The sequence below is a fragment of the Lampetra planeri genome, chromosome 13, assembly GCF_965212315.1.
Source record: "Lampetra planeri chromosome 13, kcLamPlan1.2.h2, whole genome shotgun sequence".
Lineage (NCBI taxonomy): Eukaryota > Metazoa > Chordata > Hyperoartia > Petromyzontiformes > Petromyzontidae > Lampetra > Lampetra planeri.
In genome coordinates, this window is record NC_136119.1 from 13,760,965 (window position 1) to 13,775,552 (window position 14,588).

General features: G+C 48.4%; 1 protein-coding gene across 1 annotated transcript; it reads right to left on the reverse strand.

Annotated features, from left to right (window-relative positions):
- Positions 1-227: 227 nt before the first annotated feature.
- STOML2 (stomatin like 2) lies at positions 228-14,187 on the reverse strand. Its single transcript, XM_078600246.1, has 10 exons — positions 14,072-14,187; positions 12,890-13,063; positions 11,089-11,188; positions 9,998-10,056; positions 9,071-9,172; positions 6,841-6,975; positions 4,818-4,962; positions 3,544-3,623; positions 3,265-3,393; positions 228-1,698 (listed from the first exon to the last, which is right to left on the reverse strand). The coding sequence occupies exons 1-10, from the start codon at positions 14,105-14,107 to the stop codon at positions 1,558-1,560; spliced, it is 1,101 nt and encodes a 366-aa protein (XP_078456372.1). The 5' UTR covers positions 14,108-14,187; the 3' UTR covers positions 228-1,557.
- Positions 14,188-14,588: the final 401 nt, after the last annotated feature.

Sequence of the window (14,588 nt, forward strand, 5' to 3'; positions counted from 1 at the left end):
GCCATCTGCCCAGGGATCGTATTTACAGAGTCCGGTGATATTTGTGTTTTATCTTTCTTTTGGATATTTTTAAAAATGTGCATTACACTGCAGAATTGTATCAATGCGTGCATCTGCAAGATAGGGTGGTATCACTTTGGTCTTCCTATGTAGCGAGATGTACTGGCACTGCCTCGTGCAGTCTGTCATTCGTGTTCTTCAATGAAAATAAAATATTGCAAAAGTCATTTGTCCGTAACACAGTTTACTGCACCAACATACGCATAAACCTTACGTTTTGCAAGGCCAATACAAATACGAAAACATCTGGAAACATAAAATCGGAGAACAAAACAAAACACATTGGAAGAGTTAACAAAATAATCGACGTCACCACACCGGGTCCCTCCAGCACTTTCATTTCGACGCGGTGCAGAGCCATTCGGGAGTACAACTCGGCTCTCTAACTGGTGACATCCCAACAGCCATGCACCACTGTGCCCCCCCATAGCGCGCAACCCTCACCGGGAGATGTCTGGGTGGGAGAACAGTGGTCAGAAACGTGTAAAAACATTTATACTAAATCTAAGGGCAATTAGACACGCGTAGACTGTGATGTTTCACTTATAAATCTATATTATGATTATTCTGTGTTGTGTTTACATGCTTTAGTGTCTGTGCCAGATGAAAAAATTATGTTGAACTTTTGTCGCACCGTACGAAGCCAACCGTGCTAATCGGAGGCGCTAAATCACGTCCATTTATTTACGAACTCAGCCCAGGTTCGTGTGGCCCATCCCACGTCCTATTTTCCCAACACGCTTGTGATGCCATGGAAACGCACAGGACTAAGTACCGCTCGAGCACAGCTCACAGCTGACATCAGCCTTGGCCCACTTAAGACTGGTCGTGGAAACAAGTCAAAAGACGTTCAATGCAGCGTTAACATTTGAACAGCAATGACAATGACTTGATTAGTATCAGAATACACCGATCCTTTATGTCTGTATGGAAACCATTTGGAATTAAGAGCCTACGCTTGCTTGTAGAGGACAGGACACGCAAGCTACCACTGGGAAAGGCACTTTCAAGGGCTGAATTGGTTTCAGGGCTGAATTGGTCCGTACCGCACTGTTAAGGACTCTTAAACACAAATGCAGATTAAGCAAGAATGTAGCTTTATTTAGTTAGAAATATTGAAACAATTACTCTTCAAGGGAATTACATTTTTTTAAATGAATCTATTCGGCTATTATCGTGTTCGACAGGGCCCACAGCGAGCCAGAAGGGTGATGTTCTCATTGTGAAGGAAACAGTGGTAGCACACCAAGCGCTGCATGGTGGTTGCACAGATGTCTCTCGTTGCTCTAATTGACGCCTCTCAGAACAGGATTGGAGTGCTGCCACAAACAGTACGGGTCGGGTGACGCGTATGAAGCCTGCGCCGCTTCAGCATCACGATGAGCCGGTCCCGGTGTGCGGAGGTGGAGCGCCAGTCGGGTGCGTGGAGGCGCAGGGTGGAGGGGCGTTCGCACGCGCCGAGCGGAGGAAGGTGTGGATGCTGCCTTCCGGCAGGCTCTAGCTGCTGCCGCCGCCGCCGCTTCCGCTGCTGCCACCAGAGAAGGAATCCGACACGTCCGGTCGGCGCTCGCTCTTTTGCTTCCTGGGGTTCGTCTGGACCAGGCTGGAAGAGCCCAGGCTCTGATAGATCCCCATCGCCTGCACGCCGCACGGACATCGCTCGTCACGCAAAGCCGGGAAAATCTGCCACCGCCCGAGACTCAGGAGGCGCGCCCCCACCTCCCCCTCCCGCCCCGCAGCACGCGAGGCACCCGGTTCAACTGAACGAGACGATGCGTTTAGTTCGCCACCTATTATCAAAACCCTTTCACAAATTGCAGCTGTATGGATGCCACAAAGTACATGCAGATTGAATACCTGCAAAGTTTGAGTCATATAAAACTGCACTATTGATAACATGACGTGCATGACCGACTCTCCAATCTTGTAGACTTTGACGATTGTTAAAAAGAAAGAACACTCTACGAGGTCTGGAAAATGCATCTAATTCTACCAAATGGAGCAATGTTTAATCGACAAGTCCATAAATTGTTATGCCCCTAGCATCATAAACTGGTAGCGACTTATCAGTCAAGCTTTATTCCTGGATGATTGTAATATATTACCTGAAATTAAATGAGCAATCGGGTCATACTCATCTGATCCAGTGGTGGAAATTCCCTGTTCTCATGGTGGAGGCCAGTCCCTCTAGGATATGCCCTTTTTTTACTTTCAAAAAGTCGAACTCATTTTGCTGACCGCACAGGGAGGGACCCGCTGCACAGGTCAACCGACACAAACACTGGTGGCACGAAAACGCTTTCACACACGGACAATGTTTCTAGAATTAGTTTCGACCACTAAACCTGTTTCTAAATATTGTAACAAATGGCCTTCCCCCCCCACCACCCTAAATAAAACAAAAGCTAAGCAGAGACCTGGAATGCCATTCTGCGAGAGACAGAATGGGTGTGCGCGCTCCCACTGCCGCTGCTGCTGCTGGCACGGGCAGTGCGGCTGCAGGGCTGCGGCCCCACCGCACCTCCCATTCAGCTGCACGGCCTCTGTGCCCCCAGAGGCCCCGTGACCTCGGCCACAAACACATTGTGCCGATGTCCAGGGCAGCAGGGGAGGGGGCCGCTCCTCCTCCTCCTCCGCTGCTGCCCTGATTACAATGAGAAAGGCCGGGCGGAGAGAGCCGCGGATGGGACGGGCCACGTGCTTTGTGTGCACAGCTTGCCAAGCAAAAGGCAGAAGCCCCCTTTGACGTAGGGAAGAAATAAAGCTCTCACTCCACAACTGTGAGGATTAAAGTCCCCTGCATATCTGCAGGCTTCGAGGATTTGGTTTATTTAATTTGCCTCTTGCTAATTACTGTGATTATCGAACATTATTTTATTTTAAGTAAACTATGTATGCACAATTACATGATTGTACCTGTGAACAGTTTGTTGGGTGTTGGAGGGCCTTAACGACACATTTATGCAGACCAATACTTGGCCAAACCCAACACAGCCGCTATGAATGTTGGCCGTGAGGACCTACATCATACGTTTATAAATCAGCAATTTGACTGCCTCTCTGTAGGCATACGAATCGAACCCCACGTGTTTCGCATGCAGGGTCTTGCAATGAACGAAGGTGGAGTGCGAGACACGACGATGCACGTCGCACGGCAGACGCGCGTGCCGGCACGCAGCCCGAGCGCCAGCCCGGCGCGGCTACCTGCGCCACCATGCTGCTGACGTCCCCCGTGTTGGCTGGCAGCATGATGGTGTTGCTGTCCTTGGCCAGGTTGGAGAACGCCGCCACGTACTGCTCCGCCACGCTCAGCGACGCGGCCATGTTGCCGTTCTGCGGGAGAGAGAGGGAGGGGCTGAGCGAGCGAGCGACGGCAGCACGACGCGCGTGGCGGTCGTCACCGTGCGGCCCCCTCCTCCCGCCCGCCCGCCCGTGCGCCCCCCGGTGTAACACGAATCGCGAGCGACGGCGTTGGTGAGGTACCTGCTCCGTGAGGGCCTCGGCCAGCCGCGTGATGGCCTCCGCCTTTGCGATGGCTTTCTTCACCATTGCGGACGCTTGACCTGCGACACGATCATCCACCCACACGTACAACATTCAGGTCCGCGCGGAGAGCTGCCGGCTGACATCAATGTAAGCACGCGTCACTACGCGCGTCTTCTCTTGGCAAACGGCCACCATAGAAGAGAAAAAGTGGAAGATATTTTTAAATGCTTTGACTTTCACAGTATTATAAATATAAATCTTGCTTAATCCTTATCTCCCTATGAATTGGCACAATCTTTTTGTCCAGCCAAAGCTGGATAAAAAAGGATTGCTTGGTATTCAGGGTACTAATAAAGCTCCATAATTAATGCACATCCTCTCGCGAGATCTCCGAGCATGCGGCACACAAGCACAGATAAAAATAAAATTTCGACAATGCACAAGGTGAGAAGCGTTCATGCTGTTCGATATCATGATTACATTTTCACAGCGCCGCTGACAACTCGCCTCAATGGGCTTCACGCGAGCCCGCAGAGGTGCCGGCATCGTAGAGCTGACGCTTTCCTTACAAGCACCGTAAAGCCTGCAGTGCTGCCACTACTCCTTGCTTTTCACAGGCGAGAGCTATCTGTGCGTATGTATGTTGAACGTCTTTCGTGCTGTACGGAGCCAACCGTGCTAATCGGAGGTGTGGGGGAAGGACAAAATAAACTAAACACAAAAAGCAGTTCTAACGAAATGAGTTTTCAATCTAGATTTAAAAGTCCATAGCTCCAGTGGCTTCTTATCTGTGGGCTACACCCATTCAGCCCAACTTGTGATTTTCATTTCAATACCACTAAGAGCAACTGTGCTGACCTGAATATAAAACTCCCCCGTCTCCTTGACTGACGCAAACGCTTTGTGTGAACCCTTGCCACACTTGGTAATTCAGTTCCCCCACGCTCAGATGAGCATGGCGTGATGCTCACACGTACTGGTTGCCCAAGGCCAGTGGTGGAAATTCCACATTCACATGGCAGGAGCCATTCTGTTGTCGATAACACAACTGAAGACTTCTCATGAAGTGGTTCCCATTTGATTGACACCAAAGGAATGATGCCACTGGTAGGCAGTATGTTATCAGTTGTTTGACACTAGCCATTAACTTAAGAATTATAATTGCATAGGGTGGCAGCGTGTGGAACACAAACAGGTCCGGGATGGTGAGAGAGAATAGTTGTAAAGAAGCCAAGGGAAGTGGGCGGGGGGGTTGGGGCCTCCAAGCCGACCTTCTGCCTGGTTGATCTGCTCCGCCTTCTCCGCCTCCGAGGCGAGGATGCGGGAGCGCTTCTTGCCCTCGGCCACGTTGATGTCGGACTCGCGAACGCCCTCCGACTCCAGCACCACGGCTCGCTTGCGTCGCTCAGCCTCCACCTGCGATGCATGTCTGTTAAACTTCTTTCGCACCGTACGTAGCCAACCGTGCTAATGGCCTGGCTCCGTGACATTGAATCAGCCAATCAATGCACGCCGACGCATGGGAGGGGTTGAGAGCGGCGCTTAAAAACGTGCCGTCCAAAACCACAGCAGCCTCCTCTGACTCACAATCCAAGCACACAAGTTCTCCTCTCTTCTCACTCTACTCCCCTCCACACACTCTCTGCCCCAGTACCAAGGAATTTATCCAACGTTGAATCAGTGGCAAGTCACTCATTCTCTGCTGCCCCCGTAGTCTGGAACCCCATTCTCCCAGCCATCAAAGCTGTCGACCCCCTGCCCGTGTTCAAGTCAAGGCTCGTGGCCTTTTTCTCTTCTCTGCCTTTGACTTCCTGCTTCTCTCTATAAAATATACAGACTTTCCCTGTACAGCATCCTGAGATGTGGTCACATCTAAATGCAATATACATCCACATATTATTGTTTGAATGCAGCAGTATCATTATCAACAGCAATATCACCAGTAGCACCATCAGCTGCATAATTCGCAACAGCATAATTATTTAATTGCATTGTAAAGTGGATATCTGCATGCACTCATGTAACCCGAGCACTGCATTAGACTTTTAGAGCTCGTGACTCACAATCAGAAGGTAAAGAGTTAAACTCAATGCAGGTAAGTTGTCCAGGGTGAATAAAACCAGTACCACTGTGAATAAGGCAACCGTTCCAACATGCAGGATGGGACAAATTGTGTACTATATGATCGGAATAGTGGCGAGAAATGTTTAGTCTCACAGCCCCTCTCGATCCTGCAGATAATAGGAATTGAGGGTAATAGGATCACAGGAAAGGGGAGTTTCTCATATGGGCAGGAAGACCCTTTTACTGGGTTATTTAGTGATCAATTTAGGGTTATAAAAATGTATTATTTATTGAGGGTTATAAAACAGACCCCAAGCACACAACAAACCCATTCTACGCCACGCGCGTGTTGATAATTGACACTCATAAACACAATAGTTATGAGCAACTGCGTCAAACCGTAACCATTCTCACCACAGAGTGCTGCTTGTCATGCGGGCCACGGTAACCGTATCCTGCCCTGCCCTCTGACTCTTTGTCCACTAATACGCAGCTACGTAATAACTTACAATACCCCAGAGCCATTCAGCCTTAACATTACCAGAGCTAATGGGGGCCATTTGCCGTGACCCTTCATGTCAAGTGATTGCAAGATCTCATTTTTTTCCACCACTGACTTATGATCCGTAAAACGTGCCATATTTTCACAGGAACGCATGCGGCATCATCCAAATGGAAGCGATGTCAAAATGCCTCTCTGCTTTGTCCTTGAGGTCCGGGTGACATTGCGTACAGAAAATGTCACGTGCGGTGTCCACGTGCCCGAGTCAAGATTGGACCTCGAGTAAGTCATCAAGGTGAAAGTGTCTTCCTGCCCCAACAGAGATGAATCAGCGTTCACCTCCGTTAGGAAACTGAACGCGTGGTCGAAATTCCACATTGCCACAGCATCTTACACTTCCTAGTCTTCATAAGCACATCTTGAATTACCCACAATAGATAACCTTAAGCGATATCCCACCGTGTGCCCCTTAATTAGCGAGTGAACAGTATCCCGGTTGGAGATTTACAAATGAATTTTTTATCACATTTTATTTTGGTAGCCTCTCCGGCTTGCCTCATATACCGGCAAACTCAAATCCAGCATCCAGGGGCCTACCTTGAAAACAATTTGTGTCCCTAAACATAATTATTGTAATATATGTGTTTGTTGCCAAATGCAATACTGCCCTTACTGTGTGCAAGGCGAGTTGTGTATAAGCTGGAGCGTGCGTATTTGCTGTAACATGCCTGCATCTGCATGGCTTCTTTAACGCGCGTTGGCAGCTCCATGTCCTTGATCTCGTAGCGGAGGCAACGGATGCCCCATACCTCGGCCGCCCCATTAATCACCTCCACAATGTTGGCGTTCAGAGACTCCCTCTCCTGTGCACGACACACGGCATCGCGACGTCATCCACATCGCAAAGCGCTGACGCATCAACATTCATAACACGTTCATCTGCAACCGTGCCCCTGGAGGTGGGGCATTGAGACCTGGTTTGTGAATCATGCATCATTAACAAAGACAATGGTTATGAAGAGCTTCACTACATTTTATATATATTGTATACAGTATTGTCCTAAACTCATCATGCACCAGGACTGTGGGAAAAAAATAAATGGAAAAAAATGTATCTTCTGAAATCTAATAATATAAGCAAGGGAACGGTCACGTGGGTAAGTGTGGAACGCAATGAAAGGCAGCACTGCCCTCTCATGGCAACAAGCGAGCACTGGGCGACGTGCAGCCGCTGACTCGTCTTGCCAGTAACCCGTAAGGTCCACGAGGGAGGCGTCGCCGCACAAACGACACGGGGAATTACTCGCTTGGATACGTCGTCATCACAAGCGCTGGGGCCACTCCTCTGGACGAGGTCTGTCCAAGCTACTTTAAACGTAATTTGTCCAAGCCAAACTTTATTCCAAGAAATGGATTTCATTTTGACATGAATATTTGTTCACCGTTTTCGTTTCTTCCGCAACGCTGTTGTACTTGCTCCGACTGCTAATTGGTCGTCTCTGCTGTGATTTATATTCGCTTCATTATTGTACTTTTATTTTACTGCTTTTGTAATTTTGGTCACCAAGGTCAATGTTGCAAACGAGACCATCCGGTCCTCGCGACTTCTCACCTGGCTAAACAAAGCTAGGAACTAAGCACTCCAAATGATGTGGCTCACATGCATCAATAATATCGTCTTAGCCTGTGGGCACAGACCACATATCCCCAAGGTGGAAAAACTGTTGTAGAAAAAGTTTATATGGCCCATAAAAGTGATGTTGGTATCCTTTTCAGATGAGTGCTAAAAGAGCACTCAGCTATTTTTTTTCATTTGTTATAAATATTGCAAGCAAACATAAACTTGCATGTTGTTTTAAGCAGATACACACCATTAATTCATTTCATACAAGACATCACATTTTATATACAATTTAAGCCAAGGGCGTTTTTGTTCCACCTTAACTTGTCCCAGAGGCAACAGCCCAAAGAGGTCACTCAAGCCCGGCAGGGGAATTCCAGGCGAGTATTTGCAGGCATCTCTATGAAATCGAGATGGATTTGTATTTGCATGCATAGCTTTAGTTGAGATTACAATTTACAAATGTGTAGTGACGCACTCAGAGACACTAGGAGTAGGAGGCACTATTTATGAACAGCCTTCACAGTCCACACGAAGCAACTACAGCTCCCAGTCAGGACAGCTGGCAGACTGCCTGACTGACGACGCCGAGAAGGTGAAGACGCAGACGAAGACTCCAGCAGCACGACAAGGGCACCCCACTCCAGGCAACAGCCCCGAAACGTCGCTCGGGCTCCCCTTTTATCCTCCCGGCGTGGCCTCGCTCCGCCCCGGCCACGCCCCCTTTCTAGAACCTACTAGCGGGTTCCCAGGCTTACCTCACGTGCCCCCTCTATCACCTTTCCCCTACATCCCTCTCTCTGGCTGATCACGTGACCTGCTGACAGGGCTGCTGCCACTGCAGATCCCCTTCTCTGCCAGCAACCCGCGCGATGCTACGTAGTGACCCATTTCATGTCACTAGAAATGTTTGACGATTCAACGGAACAAATGACTTCCACAAAAAGCTGACCACCCACCCGCCTCGCTCCATCACTCCATGGCCTTGTGACGGACCCAAAGGGGGCGCTTGTACTGGGTATGAATCTAGGTGAGGTCAGGGAGCCATGGGTATGAAGCAGGCAATAAGCTTTGTAGAATATAATCTCATGTATTTCATAAACACTTCACGTAAAGAAAGGTCACATAACAATGCAAAAATAAAAAATATACACATTTGTAAATTTGTCGTGGTTTGGTATTTCAGTCAACCTCTTTGAAGTGAGACGTCTGGGTTCAGCTTGGTCTACTGTGAACGCCACAGGCCCACTTTTAAAGCCACGGGGACACTCAGGTGCAGGTACAGCCCAAGCAGTCCCAGTGATGCTCGTCTCTATGGGCTCATGTTTTGCGAGTACCTTAAACACGCTGTCCAGCGCGATCTTGCCCAGCTCAGAGCGCATGGTGGTCTGTGCCAGCTGGGTCACGGCGTACTCGGGGTCCTCGACGCCGTAGCTCGCCTACCAAGTGACACGCACCACACACAGCCGCAGCTCGTCAACCGGCATCTCTGGACATTAACTCCGCAACCAATTCAAGCACATCGCACCGTGGAAAGGTGGGTCCCGCATTGTGGAATACCTTAGCGCAGAGCGTGCACTCAAATCGAATTATTGTTATTTCAAATCCCAGTCAGGTTGTCGACTTTGCCACTTATCCATCTGGGGTCTATAAAAATGAGCACCACTTTGTGGGTCAACAGTGGTTGACCCAAGGGAAAAAAGTGCCCTTGCCATATGAATGTGGAATTTCCATAGCTGGCTTCGGGTAGTAATGGAGATGTGCATGGCACCATACTTGCTTGAGCATAAACCAATAAAACTAAGTTTAGCACATTAGAATTGTAATGCAGTTCTATAGAACATCACAGGGCATTGCAACACATGTTGAATACTGTTCAAATATCAGAAAACCAGTAAAATACTGTGACCAAAGTAACAGTACCAACAATATTTGAATGGATTTGTGCTGTGCAATAGTGATTAAATGTGCTGGGTCAGATGGTCTCAAACAACATAGGACCCAGGCATCCAATCGTGTGGAATTTCAATGACTATTATTGAGAGAACAATGTACAACAATATTCTCGGGATTATAAGACGCACATCATATTTTGGATGTTTGGCCCATTCCTTATTATTGCATTCGGCAATAACAACCCTGCCACCAGTAAACATTTTTTTAAACAACTATTTAAAAAATTCACTACTAAATATGATTTGGAATGACCTAATCAACACCCACAGTGGCGTACACAAACCCTGGATCTCGACTGAAGGGATTACCTTGAACGGGTCCATAATGCGGAGGTACAACACGCCATCCAGCTGTAGTGTGACATTATCTGCAAATAATACACATTTGGAACATTTAGATTCTTGCTTTTTAGTACAGGCAGCATGACTCCAAATGACCACACAACTCTAAGGGACTTCCTCTCACTGCTGGCACAACACAGACACACGCTCACCTCACTATTCTTTGGGTCTTTTGGTAAAGCCACGTAGATAGATCAAATAAAAAAAAGAACCATATCACGACGTTTCGATTGCAACACAAGCAATCGTCATGAGGTGAGAAATATCGCCTCACTCTCCAGGCTATTGTCTTGGTAACTCTACAGTTTACCATGCACAACATTCATTGGTCACCACGAGAGTCCACAAGTAAATGTACAATTCTAGAGTGTATGGATTCCCTTGTGCACATGCATATACTTGCTTGTAAACAGTTTCCAATTCTGAAAATTCTAAAAAAGGAGCACGTCCCAAATTTGTTCTTCAAGAAGATCGAAATTGTCTTCATTTTTTAAAAAGGAAACAGAGGCAGCATTATTGTGGCAGGGCAAATTGAAAAACCTCACCAAGCCTCAATAATTTTCATTATGATCCTCCAAAAATACATTTGACCGATTAGTTTTTTCAACAATTTTTTAACGAGAATTTGATTTCATGGGAGAGGAATAAAAGTGTAGGCGTGAGCATTGAACCCGAACACATTCTACAGATGCACGAGGCTCCCAATTAAGGAAGGACAGCGAGTCGGAACGTAGCATTGCAGGCTTCGAGCACATTACAGGCTTCACAGCCACTTTGTCCTAACACGGGCACGCTTCAAAGAAATCGAGTGTAAGGAGCATTCAACCAGTAGATTGCAGCTGACAGCGACGCTTGCAGAGAGCCTGCCTGGACACATTTAAGTATGTCCCTAACTTTTCCTTGCAAAATGTCCTTAATCTTGTTTCTTGAAATGCAAGTTTGATTGTAAATTGTACTGTATTGATAGTGGGGCCACTGGGGGAGGGGCATTTCATCTGAGTTTCTTTTTGGAACACATCTTAGACAACGCAAACAGCACCTGAAATGTGAACACGCACCTAGGGTGATGGCAGACTGCTCAGGAATGTCGATGACTATTTCTTTCAAGCTCTGCACGTACTTTATTTTGTCGATTATTGGGATCAGAAGATTCAAACCCTGCAAAAGAGGAGACCCACCAAGGGCAACAGACACGGTTAGAATGTTAGTTTAACACGTAGTAGAGGCTTACGCGACCAATATCATCCGCAATATTTTTTTGGGTTAGATCGCGTAAATATATAAATGTGTCATTAAACCCGCCACCACCCGACACAGCCAACTAGTAGTTTAATTACTGGCGAAACGTCGTACTCAGATTGTAAATGTTGTGGCTTGGCTCTCCAACACGCAGGCGTGCTGTACTAGTGACGAATTGGCCACGTTATATCTTAATTTAGGAGCTTTCGTGACTGCAGGAATTATTCTTTGGTTCTTTTCGGTTAAGTCACGTCTAAAAATGTATGTCTGTCTATAGTTTTCTAGTTAGATTTTTTGTTGCTATTTCTTTTATACCTGATGATGATTGCTTGTGTTGCAATCGAAACGTCGTAATATGTTATTTTAATTTATTATTTTATTTTTAGACGTGACTTAACCGAAAAGAACCAAAGAATAATTCCTGCAGTCACGAAAGCTCCTAAATTAAGATTGAACCACTTCTACGGGGAAGTTTTAAGCTTATCCTTTTTCTTTCTGGCTATTTGTTCTCTCTGCCTGTGTCCTCTCTTTAGAATTTTCACACTTAAAATTCTAACTTAGCAAATTTTGAAACACGTAATCAACCAGGCTATGCGTTAATTGTGTGTTAACCGACTCTCTGTGTTGTATTACATCACATTTCGATATTTTGCTGGGTTATTTAATTTTCGTGTGCCTGTCTCCTAGTTTTCAATTTTGCGTGCGCGTTCCACATTGTCATCTTACTTGCAGCAGCAGCAGTACGTTGGCGTACACTCATTGATATGCTAATTCTCTCTGCCCCCTCCCTCTCTCCGTTCTCGCCCCCCCTCTCTATATTTAAGGGACCGTCATAGAGACAACCCCTCTCTTTGTGCCGATGTGTGTCCTCTCTCTGTGTGCCGTTGTGATGTCTGTCTGCTTGTATGTCTGTCTATAGTTTTCTAGTTAGATTTTTTGTTGCTATTTCTTTTATACCTGATGATGATTGCTTGTGTTGCAATCGAAACGTCGTAATATGTTATTTTAATTTATTATTTTATTTTTAGACGTGACTTAACCGAAAAGAACCAAAGAATGGCCACGTTATGTTTACGTGACATCCCTTACTAGTTAGCTGTGTCGGGTGGTGGCGGGTTTCTCGACACATTTATATATTTACACAATCTGCTCATGTCAGTGTTACCGTTTGCGATAATGCTGAAATACATTCAGCATCGCAAGGACCTACCAGTATTTACCAAATCGATTGGACTACCTCAACCAATGAGAGGCTACCACAAATTGCTGGATTGTTCCGTTATGGATACATTCAAATGGAGTAATTTTTAGTACAGATGACACGCAACTTTAACCACGTATTCATAACTTCCCACATTATTTGCAATTTAAAATACTGCCTCATACAACGATCTCGTTGTCTCAGTTATAATTTGTACAGCTAATCATTCCTTTTACGTCAGTGTTACTGGCATCACATTTTAATGGTACCGTGGTGGGGGCGGGAGTAGGAAATTAGTAATTTTGTAATTACATAATAAAACCACAACAACTATAACACGAGGGACATTCGACTGAATGTTCCTGATAAGCCACGCGGGGTGGGGGGGTGGGCAGAGAGGGTGATGAGCGCCAGCGCACCGGCCGGAGAATGCGGTTGAAGCGTCCCATGCGCTCGATGACCCACGCCTCCTGCTCGGGCACGAACAGCACGGCCGTGTTCATGGGCAGCGACGAGGCCCAACGCGGGGAGCCCGGCCCGGGGCCTGCGCCACACAGCAGCGGCCGTGGAGCCAGCGCCCCACGCACTGCATGCTGCACGCACACACACACAAACACACACACGCACGCACGCACACACACACACACACAAACACACACACACACGTGGAGAGTGCAGAGGGGGCAAGCCTCATGAGTCGTGCGACCTATCATGACAAGTACTCTCATGTGCAGAGTGGGTGGGTCAGGGATTCCTCCCCCTCTTCATGTGCAGCAGACCAGAGGTCACGTGAAGGATGTCAAAAGGGTTGCGAAGCTCCACTGGAGATGGCTTCATGTGGAAGCATGACACCGATTGCGCAATCGAGAAGAAATGGGGGTAAAGACAAATACTGTATACATTCTTAAAGTGCATTTGACACGTCGTGAAGAATTGGTCCAACGATTCAAAGCTGGCAGTCGTGATGCATACATTGCTTGAACTCTGATGTGCCGAGCAGTGTGACTGTGAGGTGAGCGCTGTAGGCGTGAGGGGTGATTTCCGCGACTTGCATCAGCCGCGCCACGCAACCCTGCGGCTCCCGGGGACAGGCACCGCTCAGCCTCTGCATCGCGACCGCCAAACCCCCTCGTCGCCTCAGCCCCATACCGTCTCTCCCCTCATCCCTTTCTCACGACTCCTCTCGTATTCTCCCCCCCCCCCCCCCCATTCAACCCTCTCCACGTCTCTCTCCGTCTTCATCGCTCCCTTCCTGTCCGCTCTCCCCCGTCCTTTCTCCCCTTCACCGACCCGGCTTCTCGTCTCCGCTCGTCGCCCCCAGACGTTTTGATATCGCAGCGCAGTCGGCACGAGCCCGGGCCCACGCGGCCTCCCGTTGGTCGCGGCGCGGGGCACGGGGTAGTCAAGAGGCGCCCGCTCGCTGTGGGTGTCTACACCAGAGGCGCGCGCGGCTCCATGCCGGCCCAAGGCGAGCGGGAGCGGGGGTCGGGGACTGGATTGGGGGATCCGGCCGAGAAGAATGCGGTGCCCATCACTCGGGAACGCTCGGACGCGCCCGCCACTACCCCACGCCTGCCCCACGTCGCCCCACGTCGTCTCACCTGCAGCGCCAGCAGTCGTGGTAACCTCAGCATCATCGTCGTCTTCACGGCTCGTGTCGCTGTGACAGGAACCACGTGGGACAGAACGGGAAGCCACGTGGGCGCCGGGTGGGAAGCAAAGCGCACGCCGCAACACGCGTCACACCAGGTGGAGGTGGAGGGCGGCCATCTTACCTAGGGTGGAGGGCGGCCATCTTACCTAGGGTGGGCGGCCATCTTACCTAGGGGGTCAACCCCGATCCGCAGCGTCGATGAGAATTCGGTATAGCAAACTGCTCTAATAATAACAAGCTAAAAAACGAGACGTAACAAAAATACACATTTAGCTACACAGCCCTCTGGGAGTGCATAGTTCCATGAGCACTATTTCGACATTCCGTCTCTGTGTGTTAGTGATCTCCCTCCTGACCCTTCCCCCCTCTCCATATGAACATTCATGTAAACTCCCTCGCACGCGGTTCCCACCTGGCCCGGGACGCCCACTCGGGCTGCTGCTGCTGTGCGTGGAGTTTCCCCT